A 20,159-nucleotide genomic window follows, 5' to 3' on the forward strand; every position below is an offset into this window, starting at 1 on the left:
TGGGTCCTCTCCACAATGGCCCAACAAACAGATGCCTCCAGGAAGAGCATAAGCAAGGACAGAAAGCAAAAACCCGAGGGCCATATTCCCTTCTGGGCAACCTTTCAAGGGCCACATGCCAGAGGTGGGTGGGGTCAGAGGCAAAAATGGGTGGAGCAATGAATGTGAACCGTAGCTTTAAAGAGCAGGCTACTTTCTGCACATGCTTGTCATGGACTGGTTGGACATAGAAGAGTGGTAGGGAAGACATCTCAGAGCCCAGGGATTAGTGGTGGCACAACGATGAGTGGTCAGAGGGAGAAGACTGGGAGGAGGTGTAAAAAGCTGAAGAGGGAGCAGGGCTTAGTGAGCAGTGAAAATCTGTGGCAGAGAGAAGTCCAGAATCAGAGGCAGAAGCTGAAGCAGGAGAGGAGGGAGGCCAAGAGGAGAGGATGAGTCTGGCTGAAGAAGAGCCACGAGCCACGGGTGTCTCCCCCTCCTGCTGCAACAAGATCTCCTCCCCACTTCTGTTCCGGAACCAGAAGAGGCATGAAAAGGGTGGAGAAGTTAGCTTCATGCAGGTGCAGTCTCAGGTTGCTTAGGGAAACCCCTGGAAAGGAGAGGACTTAGGCAGCTGGGGAGGGGGGAGCTTTCAGTCTCAGCAACTTATCCATGGGATAAAACCTACCAGGGGTGAGCGGCTGTGCTCATTAGGCCTGACACCCTGCCACATCTGTGAAGATCATGTTTTTGCTAATGAAGAGTTAATTCCAACTTGCACAGTGTGGTTTACTGCCCACTTGGCTCCTGACAACACTCAGCACACCTATTTCTGTATTTTTCTTAAAGGCAAGTAAGAAGCCTTCTCATTATGAGAGTTCAAAGACCATTCCACCCAGGCAAAAACACTCAGGGAGGGTTTGAAGCGAGGCGGATGAGGGGTGTGGCCCCAGGAGGCGTCTAAGGGCCAGACAGTGAGACTTGGAGGACTGTACTTGTCCCCTAGGTCTGAGGTTCCCCATTCCTGATAGTGCAAAAAACACAGTAAGAATTTTTATTATTATTACTACTACTATGGCTACATCTAAAATTAGGTCAGTTTTACCATCCTATATAATAAAGTCCCTGTGTCTCTGCGTCCAGTCCCTGTGTCCCTGGGTTTGCGCTACTGCGCATGTGCCCCACGGACACAGGGATTGGACACAGGGATTGGACGCACACACACACACACACGCTCCCCACCAATGAAGAGAACCAGAACCCAGTAAATGAGCCACTGGCAGCTTCTCCTCCCGCCTCCCGCTCGAGAGCGGCTGCTGCGGGACAGCGAGATGCTCGACAAAGCCGCCGGCCTTGCCACCGCCATCTTCCCGTACCCCATTCTCCCACCTGCTCAGCGCTCGGCCTCTTCAGCTGCTCGGTGGTCCGTCAGGGGAGCCAGGGGCCCTCGGCACACATCCCCACCAGTGGAGGCGGCGACTGCGCGGTCCCAGGGCTTCCCCTCCGTTCCCGCCTGGCCGCCCGTTGTGCCCGCCTCTCCACGCCATGGCGTGAGGCGGCGGCGGCAGCCCCAGCTTCTCCTATAGCCGAGCGCGGGGTTGCGATCCGGCCTTGCCGCTTCCGCAGCCGCTGCCGAGACATGTGCTCTAGCACCTGTTATTTTAACAGGCTTCAAGATACTAGTTAGAATAATAATACAATAGTTCAGAATGTTCAAAACACACACACAGATAACATCATTTCTCAACTTTCATGGTTAGGAAACCCCAACTAAATTTACTACTGAATAGCACAGTGAGCCAGGTCAAGCGCTCATGCCTGCTGTTTACTGCATTTCTCTATTGACTAGGGAGGAATAGATGTCTCTTCCTCCACAGCCATCAGGAAGCTGAGGAGGAATAGGGTGATGGTGGGAATCCTCCCAGGGCCAGAGGGATGGAGATTCCCCCTTCCTGCACTAAAGCCTCCTTCTTACAAACAGCAGCTGAAGTGGTAGACCTGTGTCTGGCAGACAGCATCATACCAGACTCAAGAGCTCATACAACTGCATGATAGAAAGCAATGAAGCCTGCTGTGAACTGCTGTTGCATTTCTCCTGCATGCAGGAAAATGTTGTGTGGCGGATGAGCATTTCACGATGCAAGCCAGCACCTGCAGCCCAAAACGGTACAGCCTCTGGAAAACCAGCTGCTGTTTGCTAGAGTAAAAACCCAGTTCTTGTCGATAGCTGCTTGCGTTACATCCTTTCGCAACTGCCCAAGTTTCAGCACATCATCCTTTTTCCCACTGAGAAGGATGTAGCCTGACAAATCACCTGCTCTAGCAGTTTACATGTCTCACTGCCACACCTGCTTCAGGACAAGCCCCAGCATTTCCAACTGCTTGATTCACCTGCTTTTAAGGTCAATGTTGCTGCTTCTGGTTAATTGCTACAGACTCCCAGGGAGGTATGTTGTGATTCCCCAAAGCCACCCATGATCAGAGTACTGTTTTGATGGCTGCAAGCAGATCTCTCTTTAGGGGAAGGGTGGGGAGCCTGTGACCCTCCAGATAAGGGTCCCCAAACTAAGGCCCAGGGGCCGGATGCGGCCCAATCACCTTCTAAATCTGGCCCGCGGACAGTCCGGGAATCAGCATGTTTTTACACAAGTAGAATGTATCCTTTTATTTAAAATGCATCTCTGGGTTATTTGTGGGGCCTGCCTGGTGTTTTTACGTGAGTAGAATGTGCCCTTTTATTTAAAATGCATCTCTGGGTTATTTGTGGGGCATAGGAATTTGTTCATTTTTTTTTTCAAAATATAGTCTGGCCCCCCACAAGGTCTGAGGGACAGTGGACCGGCCCCCTGCTGAAAAAGTTTGCTGACCCCTGCCAGATGTTGGGGGACCCCAACTCTCCCAGTGACCAACACATGAGTCTGTTCACACATTCACATGATGCACTCACATGCGTGTATGAATCAGTTCACAGCCAAGGACTGCAGAGGGAGTTAGCAGCTCAGTCAACAGTGACTGGCAGAGTTTCAGGAAGGGGAGATGCTGAGAATTGAACCTGGGCCCTCTCAACCACCTAGCTTCAGCCCCAGTACTGTAGCTGCTTCAATCCAACTCAAAACATTAGTACACCAAACAACTACACCAGGGATGAGGAATCTTTCCGGCCCAGTGGATCAGTGGGTCCACTTTGGCAGGTGGGTGGGGCCAGCCACCTGAGATCATGGTGACACCATAAGAGAATGGTCCCTCCCACCTGTAAGAGTTAATTCATGGGGTGGGTGATCGGCTTCCCCAGTGTGCTCAGTGCAGGTAATACTGTACATTGGAGAAGCTGCACCAAGCTGCATTAAACCCCGGCCTCCTGTCTATCAACTGATGTGACCCAATGATGTCAGCTGATTGACAAACGGGTGTGGATGGGAGGTTAATGGCCTCATGGGCCAAACAGGACCCCTGATAGGTCAAGAGTGACCTGTGGACCAGCAGCCCACCGCTGCTCTACACTGTCAGTAGCTCTCTAGGGTTTCAGGTAGCGGGGGGGGGGGTCATTCCCAGCCGAACATGTAGATGGCATTGAGGACTGAACCACCAGCAAGGTTGCACACCAATGGTTGCACACACAGTCAAGGCCCAGGGTCCCCCGAACTTCTCACTTGTGCAGGAACACAAACATCCTTATTTCCCAAAGTCATTGATGGTTGCTGGAGATTTTGCAAGTCCCCCGTCCGTCCCCCATTAGACTAGAGCAAATGTTGGAATGACAAGGGAGTTGGGAGCTATCAGCCTCTGGACCAAATCCATTCATCTGCTGCTGAAGGAGTTGGGATGCAAGGCTTCCCTAGACCACCCATCCCTACACACTTCCCAGAATGATCTATCAGCAAAGGTAGTCACTGAATGAGTAGGATACGCTACTTGCTTCAGGATTTTCAAATTCCTAAAATGCTAAGATGTCATGGTGGAAGAAGAACAATGAGGGTCACATTCCCTTTTTGGCAACTTTCAAAGGGCCACTTGCCAGCGCTGGGAGGAACCAGAAAAAAATTGGGAAGGACAACAAATGTAAGTTTTACATTTGTACTCCCTATTAATTATTTATTTATTTTCCTTAGTAGAGTAGGCTAGTTTACACTCACTCACACACACCACCAGCATCTCCCCAGCATGTCCAGGTAGAGCTGGGAGAAAAACCTGTCTGAAATCCTGCTGCCAGTCAGTGTAGGCAATACTGAGCTAGTATTGCCCAATGCTTCTGACTCAGTATGAGGAGTTTATGTTCCTAGGTTCCCGTTTAAGGTCACATTCTAGCTAGAGAAAACTCAAGGAAGGTGCACAGAGCATGGCTATTAAAAAGGGTGGTCCAGGGAGAGTTAGAGAGGGCCAGTTCGAGTGGCTTGAGGGGCCACATTTGGCTGCTAGGCCTAAAGTCCCTCATCCCTTTTTGTCCACGGCACTCTGCATCCATCAGAATGGAAGCTGCTCCTCTCTCCAAGGCTCCAACACCTGTAGATTTTCCTTCTTTGCATAGAAAGAAGCTCCACCAGTGAATACATAGCATTGCCAACTTCTCAATTGCCCTCACCTGCTCTGCATGCACCAGCAAGAGGAAACCACGGTTACCTCCATGGAGCGAAGGGGCCTGAGGCAAAGAAAGGCACCGGTGACCTGCTGATTTTTGCAACTCGACCCTTCTTTAAGGCGCAAGACAGGTCAGTTGGCAACCCTCATGCGTCCATCCCACAAAATGTTAATATTAGCAGATTGAATGCTGTAGCGATGCAGCCCATCTTTGGGAGGGAAGAGGGGGTCCGTGAGAAGCCCCTCTGTAACTCACCCACCCACCTATCCCCGTCCCGGGAAAACTTATTTGCCTTGACGAGGCCGGGGGGGGGGAGGGAGATCGCTGGTAGAAATGGAAGCGGGGCGGGCAGAGGGAGGACACCCGCCCCCGAGCCTCGCTGCATTGCAGTTGCTGTTGCTGCCCGGCCAGAGGCGGCGACTTACCGGCGGCGGCCAAGGACTCGGCCCTGACTGCGGCTCGCAGGAGCCGGTAGTAGAGCTCCATCTCCGCCTCGGAGATCCGAGTCAGCGGCAGGCGGAGCTCCGGCGAAGAGCCGGCCAGGGCCATGCCGGCTCGGTGGCTACTCCCGGCCGGAGGCTGCGCTCTCCATAGCCCGCCTCCGTCGAGTTCTTCCCGGGGCGCTCCCGGCTCCAGCTCCCTCCTTCCCTTCCCGGCGATCGGGAGACAGGAAGAGCGCAGCGCCCCAGCTCGGCGGCCCGTGAAGTCTCTCCAATCCCTTTCCCGGCCTCGACGGCGAGGCTTAAGGACCTTCGCGCCCTGGAGAGGAGGGCGCACGGGCTGGGCGGAGCGCCTGGATGAGTTTCTGCCCGGCAGCTGCTTTGGGCACCTGTGCTTTGGGTCCGCCTCGCTCTGTGCTTCTTTTTCCCGAAGGCTTGTTTTATTTACAGTATTTAAATGCACTGCATCAACCCCCCACCTTTTCCTCCAAGGAGCTGCGTGCATGGTCCTCCTTCCTCATACTGTATAAACTACTGAAGGTAATGGGGCCCTTTATATGTCCAGCTGTCCTTTGTCAACAACAAATTGTCGCTGGTTTTTTTGTGTTGAATATATGGTATATGGTAATCCATGGACCGATAGGCATCTAAAGCCATTTGCACAAAATAGGTATCTTATCAAAGAAATTGTTGAACTGAAATACAATGAAGAAGTATATTAATAGTGAAATAATTATTAAGCTCTAACTTAAAATGATTTTTTAAATTCATAACAACCTTAATAATGCAAACACATTGGCATTTGGCAATAACTAAAGTTCCTTAGGACCCAGGTGGCTCTGTGGGTTAAACCACTGAGCCTAGGGCTTGCTGATCAGAAGGTCAGCGGTTCGAATCCCTGTGGCGGGGTGAGCTCCCGTTGCTCGGTCCCAGCTCCTGCCAACCTAGCAGTTCGAAAGCACATCAAAATGCAAGTAGATAAATAGGAACCGCTATAGCGGGAAGGTAAACGGCGTTTCCGTGTGCTGCTCTGGTTTGCCAGAAGTGGCTTTGTCATGCTGGCCACATGATCTGGAAACTATACGCCGGCTCCCTCGGCCAATAATGCGAGATGAGCGCGCAACCCCAGAGTCGGTCACGACTGGACCTAATGGTCAGGGGTCCCCTTTACCCCCTTTACCTAAAGTTCCTTTAGAAACACAATTTACAAAGACTCATAATCTAGTCTCTAGAAACTTGCTATAACATGAAATAATAGGTGTAAATATATGATAAAGGTAAAGGGGCCCCCGACCATCAGGTCCAGTCGTGTCCGACTCTGGGGTTGCAGCGCTCATCTCGCTCTATAGGCTGAGGGAGCCAGCGTTTGTTTGCAGACAGCTTCCAGGTCATGTGGCCAGCATGACAAAGCTGCTTCTGGAGAACCAGAGCAGTGCACGGAAATGCCGTTTACCTTCCCACCGGAGCGGTCCCTATTTATCTACTTGCACTTTTATGTGCTTTCGAACTGCTAGGTGGGTAGGAGCTGGGACTGAGCAACAGGAGCTCACCCCGATGCCCGGATTCGAACCGCCAACCTTCTGATCAGCAAGCGCCACCTGGGTCCCTTAAAAAATATGATACAAACTACTAATAATTATAAATGGCTTTATTAATATGAAATTAAGTGTTATAACCTGTACAATGCAATTGTAGTTAATACAGTGCATTTTATATAATATCAATAATACCATAGTAGTCTACACTGTCATTGGGATAGCAGACCTTTTTAACAGTGCGGTCCTATGCATGCTTAGTGATAAAAGGAAGTAGAACAGGCAGATGAATCACTGCACTGCTTTTCAATTAGGTATGCACACATGTTGAGTGTGGTGGCAGCAGCTGGGAATATAAACTCTATATAGCAGCTTTGTTCAAAGTTCTATGTAAGCTGTCATTTCACATCAAAGTTTTTGGGGAAAAGGCACTTATATCCTGTGCGGGCTGTATAATTATCCATGGAATACACCATGTGGCTGAGCCAGTTTGAAGCTGGAATAGAAATAGGTACTCCCTCCCCCCTTTAGTATTTTGCAGTTGAGCAGCGGCCCATAGTTTGAGGACCCCTGACTTAAGACAACAAACTTCACCAAGCTCAATCAGAACATACCAAAGTTTATTGATTATTTTCAAAACAAAAAAAGGTTTGTTTTCATAAGGGAAAAAAGGAGCAAGTTGCATTCATAAAAGTTAACATTCACATTCCATTGTCATTATGTAAAGCAACATGAACGTATAAAATTGCAGTTGAAGTGATAAAAATTAAAAATGCAGTCCTGTTGGGTTTTTGCAAGAAGCTGAAAAATGCGTCTTGAAATCTGTATATTGTATATAATTTTACACCCTCCTTCGCCCCCACCCCACCCCCCGTATTTACAAAAACAAATGAACAAATGTATTTTCCAGAAGTTCTGCTGCAGATTTAAGTCAGGCAAGTTTCAAGATATTGACACAAGTCTATTTGGACTGGTGTGGCACAGGTGCAAAGCTGAATTTAATTTTTTGTTTGCTTATTCTGTGTCACTGACCATATGCAAATTTTCAGCAACGATTATATTGCTTTGGGAAGAGGGAGAGAAGCCACCAGCCACACTTAGTTGCTGGACAATACAGAATGAAGTGCAGAGAAGGTTAGTATTGATTAAGGCCCAGTCTAAGCAGAGAGCAGATCACCTGGAAAAACTGCGGCAGAACTATACCGTGTTAGAATGAGTTTCCCATGAAAAGGAGCACATCAGGGAGCTGTTTAGGCCATTTCTCTCTAAAATCCAATTTTCCATGTGAAGCAAGTCTTGACCACCATCCCACTGGAGGACACAATGGACAGGGATTCAATTGGGAGATCCCCCATCTGCTATCTAAAGTGGCACAGTCCATTTTTTTAAGTACCCACTCCCATCTTTTCTGTGTTGCAGGCCAGACCAAACCCATCATTTTACAAATGGGATTTCAAAGAAACCACCTTTCCTCTTTTCTTCCTCCAAGCCTCTGCATAAATCTCAATGAACTGCCAGGTTTACATTACTTTCGGGTAGACTGGGCGCTTCAGTGGAGCTGAAATGAAACTGTCTCTGAGGTGGCTTTGTATTTTCAAAAGCAACAAAATGCAGAAACCATACTTTGTTCACAGCTGAGAGTTTGGTAAACTTACCAAATTAATGTTACTTGGGGGTAGGGAGGGTGGATGGATGGATGGATGATTAGCTTGAGGCTTCTCCTGACTCACTTTGAATAAAACACACACACCCCCAACAAAAAAACCATAATAAAACCACCACACTCCTTGAACTAAAATAAATGGGGAGTGCAGTGTCAATCCTAATCACAACCAGTAGGCAAAAGGCTGCCTGAAGGGAGCCTGCCATCCCCCAGGTGTTCTGGACCACAACTCCCATAATCCCTTCTCACTAGTCATGTGGGCTGGGGCTGATGGGAGCTTTGATCCAATAACATCTGGAGGACTTCAAGGTTCTCCTTCCCTGAGAACATTAGTGCTGAACATTTCAGCACTAGCTCCGGAGAAGTCACAAAAGCACTGACTGAAATATGCATATAAACATCCCTCCCTCCCCACCCTCAAATGGTTTGGCACTCAGGCTGTCATTCAAGCTGCCTTTGGGACCTATCTGGACACTGCAGATGAGACATGGATTAAATTAAGAACTGTTAACCCAAGAGCGGCAAGAGCCACCCCACTAGTTTCTTTCCTGAGAGATGTGGGTCATTGCCAGCCTCCCCACTAACATCTAGCAAGGTTCTCCAATATGTCCTTTGTAGGCACAGCGGAAGTGAGAAGTTCTGATTTTTGTTTTTGTTTTTGTTTTAAGAGGTGGCAATGGGGAAAGAATGAGCAACGGAAGACTGAACCTCGATTAAATGCTGGGGAGTTTTAGAACCAGCCCCAGTCACCACATGCCACATCATCACAGGCTCAGATCTGCTACAGAAACATTTTGACTGGACCATACAAATGCCCTGCTGTTGTGGAATTGCTTGCTGCTGGTGAATATCCTTCACCTTGCATAGAAGCAATGTGTGAACCAAAGCTTACACTCTTTTAACTTGAACCATAAATTCCAAACCAGTTTTCTATGGGGCCTCTTCCACCGTTGCAGGAAGTGCTGAGGTTGTGTGCAACACTCATGGTAAAAGAGGGGGAGGGAAAAACCCGTGGTGCTCTGTGTCCACTGCATGTGCCCAAATGAGCCGCCTCTGACACCACGTGGTGGCAAACACATGCACCCACCAGATACGTGCAGCTGAAGGCATGCTTGGCGTTGCACATGCAAAATAGCGCCAGGTGTCCACGTTGAAAGGATCCTGCAGGGAACGCCTTTAAAATCTATTGTTGGAGTCGGCCATTAAGATGTGCCACACTTTGGAGGAGATTGAAGGTAATAAGTCTCCTGCCTCCCTTCACAGGAAAGAAGGAATAACAGTACAGGCTGTTTTAGGTTTTGCATCCCACTCCCTTTCAAAAAATGGGGGGGAGGGCTGCCAGCCACTCAACAGAATACCGAAGAGGAGGACAAGGTTAGCACAGCAAAGAACCCATGGCTTGCATCCTTCGATGGTGCTTGGGACACTGACTTGACCTTGTGAACAATTCACATATTCCAGGCAATGTGGCAACCTGCATCCAAAAGGCAGGTTCTCAAGCCCATCACAGCAGACGTCAAAGCAGGTCAGAAAACGCAGGTCCCACATTTTCACACAGCCAAAGGACACCAATCTAGAGTTGGGGTGGTTGGGGAATAGGTGCATGTTCACTTTGGCTGTGAGATACCTGTTTGGTGGGAGAAGGGAAAGCCTGAACACATTTTGAAAAGGTGGGAATTAACCTCAGGTTTTGAGATGGACGTAGATGTCTGAGAGAATGGGTGCTTCAGTTGTTTTGTTTTTCGGGTATTCCTGATGGGTCGGATTGGATGGGAGAAAAAAATGGGTGTGTGTTTTCTCTAAATGTCCACATTGTCCCTTTAAAACGGTATGGCACAACTTTCTCATTAGAGGAACTTGGGTGGCAATCGGTGAAATTAGGATTCCACCAACAAACATCATTTATGGCTTAGCAACAGAATGGTTATCTACCAAAAATTCCTAGTGCTATTTTGGGGGAACTGTAACATACCACTTGTGCTATATCATTGGTTGGGGGGGGGGAGAGCAGAGCCATGCACAGCCCCTCCTCTTCCTTGGACAAGGGTGAAGATGGCTGAACAGAGGACAGATCATCCATCATGGTAGGCAAAAGTCTCACACAATTTTTGTCATCAAAACAGCAAGGTTGCTTTCTCAAAACTTGCATTAGGAAGGGGTAGGAACAGATGAAAAGGATGGCACACACACCCTTATGCTGATTTTTTTTTAAAAAAAAATCACAATGCAAACCAAAGGTCTTTTAAAAAAAAAAAAGCCTAACCAAAATATAGAACCATTTGTATTTTTCTTCTTTTTCTTTTTCTAGTGGGCCTGATTGCTTCCAAGCGTTCATTTTTTACTCCGAGAGTGCTGTTTGTTCAGAACTGTGTGCTGGGGTTTAAAATCTTTGCATCTGAATTATCCTGAGATGGCAACGTTCTGCAAAATTAGTCATGGAGCTCCCTGGCTTTCCTTCAGCGGTGTAGCTGTTCCCCCGTGGTTTGTAGGACACCAGCATCGGCAGCTCCAGGGGGTTAGGCTGTAAAAAAAAGGGGGGGGGAGACGGAGGGCAGGGGTTGGGAAGGAAGAGAGAGAAATTCAGATGAAGTTGTTGTTGTCAACATGGACCAGGAAGGGAAAGAAACAGATATAACAGTGTGGCACCATGTCAGAAATCAAGACTTAGAATTTGCGAGGAGGGAAAGAGCTACATGATTTGCAAAGGCGTTGGGGAGGGAAAATGCCAAACCAAATTCATAATTAAGCAGAGAAGTGCTATGATTAAAACTCACCTGTCTGCAAATGCAATAATCCTTGCATTAACAAACAGAATGAAGTCCACTATTTATTATTGTTCTTAATTATCTATGGACACTCTTATATTTGTGTTTAGCTTTTCTTGATTTGTTTTCCATTTGGAAGGAAGGCAGATTCTAGAGTTTTATAATAAATACATTAACAAACAAAAAAACAAACAAACAAACAAACAATGACTTGGTGCATCATGCCCCCATATTACGGTATGCAACAGAGGAAAAACTTGAAAACAGAGATGACTATTATGGGCATGAAATGGACCATTTGCATCTACAGGGCGATATTTTAAATGGAAGTAGGAAGGTGATTGGTTTGGCATTCTTCCCTCTTCATTACATGTGGTAATTAACACACTTTTGAGGATCAAAAACATTTAGGAAGGAGTTGCGTGCAGTGTGTGAAGAATATACAACAGACACAGAATCCAGAGACAGATGGATTCATGTTATTCTATATCAACAGGCAATCAAAGCCAGGTGATGTCAAAATACAGAGATTTGCAAGTCTTATTCGGATAGGAGCAGCATGCAGCTAGCGGTTAAATACCATCAAATCATTTAAACACCTCACAAGTGCAATGCCAGAATACTTGGGGAGGAAATGGAAGCCAGTTGTTCTTTCCTTCCAATTGGAATGTTCACTTCTAGAGTCACCAAGAAACCAGCATGGATTCATTGATGCTTAAAACTAAGCACGGTTCTCCAAAAACCTCTAGGACCCCACTGAAATCCACAGAGGCACTGAAGTCTCTGTGTAGCAATTGCAGGTTTGATTAACTCCAAAAGAAGCTTATGCTAGGGCTGGGGAAATTACTTCTTTGGGGAATGAGCTGGGATTCACCTCTCCTTCTGTGAAACTTGTAATGGCTATGGGGCTCCAAATGGGTTCTGACAATCTGTTCCACCTTAGCTTAGTGGTACAGTATTTGCCTTGTGTGCAGAAGGGCCCGAGTTCAAACCCCATCATCTCCAGGTGGGGCTGGGAGAGAACCCAATCCTGGAGAGCCACTGCCAGGCAGTGTAAACACTACTGATTTAGATGGGCTAATGGCCTGACTCAATATAAGCTAGATACCTGTGTTCCTTGCATGCCCAGAAATATCAGACTGTATCTGTTGCGACACACAAGGCTCTACACACCACTTTGCACACTGGCACATTAAGTGCACTTAATGTAACAGAAAAAGCAATAGAAGTGGTGTCTGCCATAAAGCCTGTGTGAGTGAACCCAACTGGAATAGAAGCCACACATATCCTAATCCCAAGGTCTGAAGCCTTGGGTGAAAAAGGAGCTAACTGTCCTCAAAAAGCAGCCTTCCTATATAACCAGCTGCTGAATAACTATTACCATACCAAGGTTCTTTCTAAAAGGATTAACGTAACTACAATCTTGTGGCTCAGGATGTTGACATAGTCAAGGCAGAATGAACGAAGGCAAAATGAGTTGGGCTTATTCACTTTTTTAAAAAAGAAAAAGAAGGGCAAACAGAAGGACCTTCTGCATAAAGAACAGATCCCACTTCCACTGGCTACAGCTCATCTGCTGATTGCACAAAAAACTGGAAGGGTTTGGATTTGCAGTTGCCTGCTTGCACAATGGCTCTCATGGAAAAGTTGACTAAATGCTAAAAAGGCAGTGAACGGACAGCAAATGGAAAATGATCCTGCAGAAATACGGCATGTCTTTATCGCAGGGGTCGGCAACCTAAGGCCCATGGGCCACAAGCAGCCCAGAGTTGTTGTTTAGCTGGTCCACAAGCTGCCCCCAAACAGAGCCGCCTGCTCAGTGAGTCCCCCGCACGCTGCGCTAAACTGGTGCAGCACAGGGACTCGCTTTTGTGGCACCAGAAATCGCGTCTGCGCAGATGCAGACACTGAAAATTGTGTCTGCGCAGATGCCAGAAATCACGGGCACGTACGATCCGGCCCATGGAGGGATCTCCGCTGAAGTGAACCGTCTCAGGCGAGGTAAACCTTGCCAACCCCTGCTTTATAGCATGCGTATCAGAAACTGACTCTGGCATGCAGTCTCCGGGAATTATGGCAGGGTATATAAGGCTAACCTCTGCACCTTATTCTCATGAGGGATGAGGATTTTTCCCTTCCCTTTTTATTGTATGGGGGCTTCTCATGTTGTTATACTGGAAAAATCAAATGAAAGCATTTACAAAGTAAAATAATAATAACAATTGCATGCAAATTCTGTCCATCCTTTCATCTGTGTAATTCAGTTTTGCCAACAAAGGTTTCAGGGAACTGGGGATGTCTCAGGGTTTTTATGGCCAGGTGTGGGGTTTTTCTGGCAACTACCCTGGCTTTCATGGCTCCAGGAAAGATAGAAGTAGCCACAGGTTGAGGGACCTGTGAAAAAAGGCAAAAAAGAAGTGTGCAGAAGTTGAGAAGAAAACCAGGCTCCTCTGGCTTCTGGGCCTTTTTGCAGGAAAAAAAAAAGATCCATGCATTTCCAAACACCTTCTAAAAACCTCAGTCAAGATGGCCACAAAGCTTTTATTGAACGAAAAGCTTTCAATGCTCTGGCCTGTGCTAGATATTAAGTTAAAAAGAGAAGAGGGAAACACCCCTTCCTCCCGTTTCTGGTTATCCTTCTTTTAATAAAAACATCTCCACTAAAAAAGAAGAAGAAAATCCAAAACTCCCAAATGGCACCCGAAACCCTTACGGCAGGTATTGTATCTGGCGATGTTTGGCAAGGAGAGTTGCCGGCCCCAATGGCTGAGATTACGAGAATCACATTTTAATTGATTTCAGGGATCACTTGGTTAATCCATGCCTTCCCAGGCCCTAATTCTCGAGAACAGGATACCTGTCACAATACATTAGATTCGTCTGAGAAGGTTCTTAAAAGGAGAGGTCTGACTGACGGTCTGGTCGGCACTGAACTGGCTGCAATCCTAGGGCGCACTCTTTTCTGCAAAGGGTGAGGCAAACAGAGTATAAAGCACGTGAAATTGCAGCGGATGATCTGGGCAAAGCGAGGTTAACAAGGCAACGCAACTGAGCTCCGGAAGCTAAAATGGAAACGAAAAAGGTTAAAAGGAAAGGGTGGCCGGGGAGGGGGAGGGGGGGAGACAGCACACAACTCACTGTGAGAAAAGTGGCCAGTTTGTGGAGGGGGAAGGGATCTCCTTCCCAGATATCAACTGAGATGCACACTGTTCATTTTCACAACTCCACCCAATGCAGCAAACAGAGAAAGAAAGTCCAGGAGTCTCTGTGTCCTATCCTTGATGGATAAGAGGGAATGGCAGGGTGCAACACTGGCCCCCATTATCACCCGGAGGTATGAAGCCTCTGGATTGGCCAGGCCTCGTAAAATGTATAGACCACCAGCCACCTATAGAATCATAGAGGTGGAAGGGACCCTGATAGCCATCTAGCTCAACCCCCTGCAATCCAATTTGAAACCATACCGGACCCTGCTTAGCTTTGCTAATGTGTTGGAAGTTTTACTGCTGCAGAGTCTTGCGGCTGCCCATTCCAGCTCAGCAAAAAGGTTCATGTCTATATATTGCACTTTGCTCCTGTCTTAAGTGCATTTTGAAAAGGTGCCGAAGCATCATTAATGCGAGCACTAGCCTAAGCTTAGGGGGAAAGCTGTCCCACCGTACAGGGGCCACCACAGAAAAGGCCCTCCCTCTAGCAACTGCTGGCTATATTCCCATAGGCTTCGGCATGACAAGAAGGCCCAACCAAGTAATTGTGATGGTGGAGACCTCCATCCCCTTTTTTGCCCAGGGGGCTAGGTATTCATCTTCCGCACCCTGTTAGGGTAACTTTGACAGGTGGGACCACCCAACTGTCAAAGGGGTGGGGGAGATGTTGCTCAAGCAGGTTTGAACTCCCTGTGTGTTCAGTCCTGCTCTGTGCAGGGCTTGGCTGAGCCAGCCAGTTCCCAGCAGGCATTCATTAGCTCACCTGAAATGAAACTTCAGCAGACATGCAGGAAATTTTTTCCCCTGCTTTATGAAGCTGCGTCTTTACCAGCCCAACATCTGACACAAGTGTGGTTTAGGGGGAAACTGTCTCATAGGCCAAATGGGGAGGCCTGGTGACCCAAGTCTAGCCCATGAGCTGAAGGTCCCTCCACACCTGATGAACAGCAATGATACCTGAAGTGGTACATAAACTAAGACATTATAGGCCAACACCTGGCCCAGTAGCTTATCTACAATCAGTGTCAATTCCTTTAAGAGTGTTGCAATACATGACTGATAGGCTGCCCCAGTAAGTGGCTTAGCGGCTGCATTTTCAATTATCTTGCAGCTTCCTGACCAGCCTTTAACAAAACTGAGTAGTAGTAGTAATAATAATAATAATAATAGTAATAATAATAATTTTATTATTTATACCCTGCCCATCTGGGTGGCTACCAACAGAACACTAAAAATAGAATAAAACTTCAAACATTAAAAACTTCCTGAAACAGGGCTGCCTTCAGATGTCTTCTAAAAGTCAGATAGTTGTTTATTTCCTTGACATCTGATGGGAGGGCATTCCACAGGGCGGGCACCACTACTGAGAGGGGGCCCCTGCCTGGTTCCCTGTATGGAACTGTGTTATGGAGCTATGGGTGGCATTTTAATAGCTTACATACATTTATTTTTGTTAGGATTTTGAATACTGCGCAATCCAGCCCTGCAATCATCAGATGAAGGGCAGTCTAGGAATTAAGCTAACAGCACTAAAGTAAGTGGGGTGTTAGGGGAGGGGTTGTACCTCTGGTGGGGGAACATGTCAAGCTCCTTCCGGGGTAGTTCATCCCCTCTCTGCTCAATTTTACTCATGGAATTCCATCTGTCCAGATTTTAATTTGCTCTGAACTAATTTTAAGATGTATTTTAACTAACTGATTGCCTGTTTTTATGTTCTTATGTTCTTTGTATACTGTCTTAGTTTCATGTTAGCTGCCCTGAGCCTGGCTGTGGCCAGGGAGGGTGGAGTACAAATAAAATAATAATAATAATAATAATAATAATAATAATAATAATAATAATAATAATAATTTGGGTTCCTAGAAGTTGTCAGCACATGACAGTGTCCACACACTGGGAATGACTTCGACTGGCCAGCAAAACCAGGCGAGGGCAGCTGATGTGAGATAGGGACTAACTCATCAATCTGAGAAGGAAAACTCTTGATCCTAAACCTCTGCTGCCTTGTGGGATATCTTTGGGAGAAGAAAAAGCTAAGGAGTAAGCCCTACACAAATCCAGAGTGAAGACCCTAAGATGGTCGGATGGCACCTTGTACACCTCCTTCTGGCAACTTCTGCAGCCAAGCTGGTGCCAAATATCTTGCTCTGCTTTTTCTCTGGACCACATCAGGGAGGCTGAGAGGGAGGCGGGTCTTGTTGCTTGGGCAGCCCAGGGCCTCCATGCACACTGCTCAGGCTTGCACCTCAGGGAGGTAACTCTGGTGATGCTAGTGCAGCAGAAACAACATGGGAGGCAGCAGTTATGGGTTACTGGCAGACGCTGTGCTTCTGCAGTGGTCTGACTTCACACACACATGCCGGAGGTGCGCTCCACTGTCTCTTGAGACAGACCCATGCCAACAACAAACTACAGTAATGCAAATTGTTCTTTTTTAAAAAAAAAAAAGTGTTTCCCCACCTTCAATCTGAAATGGTACCTTCACATTATCTTCCGCCCCAGAGTTGAAAGGGCCACCTGGAAGCATACTAGGGTGATCCGACTCCACCGAAGAGGGAGGGTGAAGGTAGGGAGAAGGAGAAAACACCGGACAGGCCGGGGTAATGGTCAGGCAGTGGTAATGGTCCTATCTATGGTATTTACTTTAGTTTTTGTATTTCCTCCAAGGAGCTCAAGGGGACACATTTGCCTCTGTTATCTCCACGCTATCCTCAACCCACCAACCCTGCAATGTAAAACCGTAGAATTGTGGAGTTGGAAGGGACCCTGAGGTATCATCTAGTCCAACCCCCTGCAATGCAGGAATATGCAGCTGGCACATACAGGGATCAAACCTGCAAACTTGACATGATCAGCACTATGGTCAGCAACTGCTAGGCTGATAGGTGGTGACTTTATGTGTAAAGTGCCTTGAGTCCCGTCAGGGGAAATAAAATTGATGACGATTATGAAGTTGGTGATACTGATTACCGGCCCAAGGTCATCCAGTGAGCTTCCTGGCTGGGGGGGGGGGATTGAATGCAAGTCTAATACCCTAACCATTACACCACCACTGGCTCTTCCATGGATGGTTCAATCACACAAGCTGGTCAATGCTGGCGGCTGCTATCTCCAAGCAGTCAGTAGCAGAAAAGGCAGTCACGGCAACATACGTAAACAGAAGCCAAATGTGACAGAAACAAAAATACCGTGAAATTCCCTGAAACGAGAGGTGATCGGATAAGATAAAAATATTTAAGGAACTAAGGAATAAATAAATAAGGAATAAGGAAGCACTGGTTTTGCATATTCTAGGCCTACGACGCAGGCAAAAAGGGGTTCAAATTAAGCTATATATAGCTTTCTGAAAAACTCAAAGTCTGGATTGCGAGAGCTCCATGACCTAATGTTTGGCAAAGACTGTTTTCTTATTCTTTATTTTTGAATGATGTTTATTGAAAATACACTGCTTTCAATTTCCTTCTGAGGAAACTGTTAATCACAGTGAAACAAGGTTGTAGCCGGCATCCTGTTAAGGCTCTGATTATTTTCGTTAATTATTTCTTTTCATCAGTCGTTACTATTAGTTTTCTGATATCCTTAGCTCCTTAATTATTTTTATTTTGTCTGATTACCTCTCGTTTCAGGGGATTTCACGGTATATTTGTTTCTGTCACATTTGGCTTCTATCTCCAAGCAGTCAGCTTCAGAGTCTTGTCAGGCACAAAGACAGCTGGGCTATTGGGGAGGTGGGAGAGTGGGGTGCCTTTGGAGAAGGGGAGAGATGGAACGACAAGAGGAAGCAATGCACAGTGAAAAGCAGAAATACAAGGCAAAGGCAAAAAGCAAAGGCAAGACACGCACGCACACACACATTATCAAGGAGGTTATATGTGTAGAGAGAAAGTAAAGCAGCTAAGTGGCTCAAGGGCTTCCAATTATTAGAGAAGAAAGATCACCTTATTCATTCAGAGAAGCTGTGATTGCTGGAAGTTTGAGAGAGCACGAAGATAGTAGACGTTCCCGAGGAAGGAAGGCGCCTCGTTACCTGGTTCAGAAGGGCACAAAAGAAAAAAAGGGAGAGATTTCAAAGAGGCAGGGAGGGAGGGAGGGAGGTGGGTGCAGAAAGGAATGCAGGGACAGGCGGGGGGGAGCAAGAGAGAGAGAGAGAGAGAGAAATTACAAATGAACTTTCCACTCAACATGGGGGAAGGCACTGTTAATAAAAACCAAAGAGCACAGAATATGTTGAGATAGAGAAGCACTGAAGGGTTAGAGACAAGAGAGCAGCAGTTTTTAGACAGGAAGACTTGGGGAACAAAAGCACACCTATTGAAGCTGATTTGTTCTGAAATAGGCCAGAGGGAGGAGGGGAGGCTTTTTTAAAAAACAGCTTATCCAGAGAGGGGGTGGGTGGGGAGGCAGGGGCAGGTAACATTTATCTGTATTGCATTTTTTTAAAAATTGTGCATGTAATCTTTTACACTCAGGAATCAGCCCTGCTGGCTCCAGCAGAATGCCCATCTCGTTTCCAGGCATCTTGTTTCCAAAGGTTACCAGCTGAATAGTTTGAACGGGGTGGGGTGGGGGGCTAATACAATTATTGGTGGCGTGTGTGTGTGTGCGCGCGCACACACACACACACACACACACACACACACACCTGAATATGGGTGCTTCCTTGGGGCTGCATTTAACTCTTGGTGCCATTGGCTAGCTAAAGCATGGTCTGAAGGCACATGACATCATCACCTCATCTGATGGATCTGGGACATGTCAGTGTCAGAGTGGGTGATCACTAGGGAACCACATATCCTCTGCCTTGGTTGGGTTTCATGACAGACAAAAAGGTGGAATGTAAACATGACAAAAATATTATTATTATTCCAAATAAATAAAATAAAATAAAAATAAAGGATCTCTCCTCCTCCAAGATTTTGTCTAACCCTTGAGTTTCAGTGTAAAAAGAAATGCAGGATAGCTAGCAAACTTTGCCGTAAGGTAACCTATTACCATCCAAATGTTGGACTCTAGCTCCCATCAACCACAGCCATGGTGGTCGGTGATGGGAAAGACAGCCTAGCAACACCTAGAACAGTGCTACTCACACTTTGGGCCCCCAGCTGTTGTTGGACTACAACTGCTATCAGCCCTGACTACTGGTTCTGCTAGCTAGAGATGATGGGAGTTGTATTCCAAAAACAACTGGAGAACCAAGTTTGAGAAGTACTGGCCTAGAGAGTGCCACTTTGGCTACCCCTCTCATATGGAAGGTGCTGCCACAAAAAGATGGAACATTCTTTTGTCTACCGTCAAGTCGATTTCATTGGGTGACTCTCTTGTCTCTTTTCTGGGGGCAGGAGAAGGTGTATCAAACTCCACTTGCTCTCAATTCTTCTCCCAATTTTTTACAAAACTCTGTCATGTTCCTAGAACATGGGGAGAGGAAGCTGGTACCCTGAGGTGTTACTGAATTCAACTGCTGTCAGACACAGTCAACATGGCCCTGCCGGTCAAGGATGATGAGAGCTACTATAGCTCACCAACATCTGAAGGGCCACAGATTTCGTATCTCTGCTTTAGTCTTTCAGGAGGTAAAATGCTCTACCACCTCTATTCCCACTCACTTAGGTTGCATTTTCACACACCTTTGGGTTTTTTTAGATTGGCCAACCAAGACTTCCGGTCTACCGTCAGCACTGATCGGCAAGGAATCCTCGAGCTCAGAGGTTCCAGGCGCTGTGAGGGGGGGGGCAGCCGCAACAGCAACACAGCCCCCCAGAAGAACCCCAGATTGAGCTTTCTGGAGGCATGAGAACTCGGCTGCGCCCCAAAGTGACTCCTCTGTTCCCCAGCAAGTTCTTTTAAAAGAGCTCCGGAGCGAGCAGAGTGAGAGTCGCGGGCGCCATTTTCAAGTATATCGCTACCCTCACAGAGCGAAGCTCCATGCCGGCAGCGGAGGAGCAGTGGATTTTTTTTAAAAAAAAGGATTTGAAGACATTGGACACCATGAGTA

General features: G+C 47.1%; 2 protein-coding genes across 9 annotated transcripts in view; both read right to left on the reverse strand.

The window, feature by feature from the left end:
• Window positions 1-5,565, reverse strand: part of MCF2 (MCF.2 cell line derived transforming sequence) — an 88,450-nt gene extending 82,885 nt beyond the window's left edge. The window contains exon 1 of the mRNA XM_088664431.1: window positions 4,981-5,565. Coding sequence (XP_088520557.1) covers window positions 4,981-5,500 — 520 coding nt within the window. The 5' untranslated portion in view covers window positions 5,501-5,565. The remainder of the gene's footprint in view (window positions 1-4,980) is intronic.
• A 1,564-nt stretch (window positions 5,566-7,129) lies between these two features.
• ATP11C (ATPase phospholipid transporting 11C (ATP11C blood group)) overlaps window positions 7,130-20,159 on the reverse strand; it is a 106,317-nt gene continuing 93,287 nt past the window's right edge. For 3 of the 8 annotated variants that reach the window (XM_088664433.1, XM_035126432.3, XM_088664432.1), the window contains 2 exons: window positions 13,816-13,920; window positions 10,478-10,714 (listed from right to left, as the gene is read on the reverse strand). In XM_088664433.1, the coding sequence (XP_088520559.1) occupies window positions 13,819-13,920 (102 nt within the window). In that variant the 3' untranslated portion in view covers window positions 10,478-10,714; window positions 13,816-13,818. Of the gene's footprint in view, window positions 10,715-13,815; window positions 13,921-18,102; window positions 18,192-20,159 lie in introns of all 8 variants that reach the window. The other 5 variants (XM_035126431.3, XM_035126428.3, XM_035126430.3 and 2 more) reach the window with 2 other exon arrangements.

Source organism: Zootoca vivipara, chromosome Z2, assembly GCF_965207765.1.
Source record: "Zootoca vivipara chromosome Z2, rZooViv2.hap1.1, whole genome shotgun sequence".
NCBI lineage: Eukaryota > Metazoa > Chordata > Lepidosauria > Squamata > Lacertidae > Zootoca > Zootoca vivipara.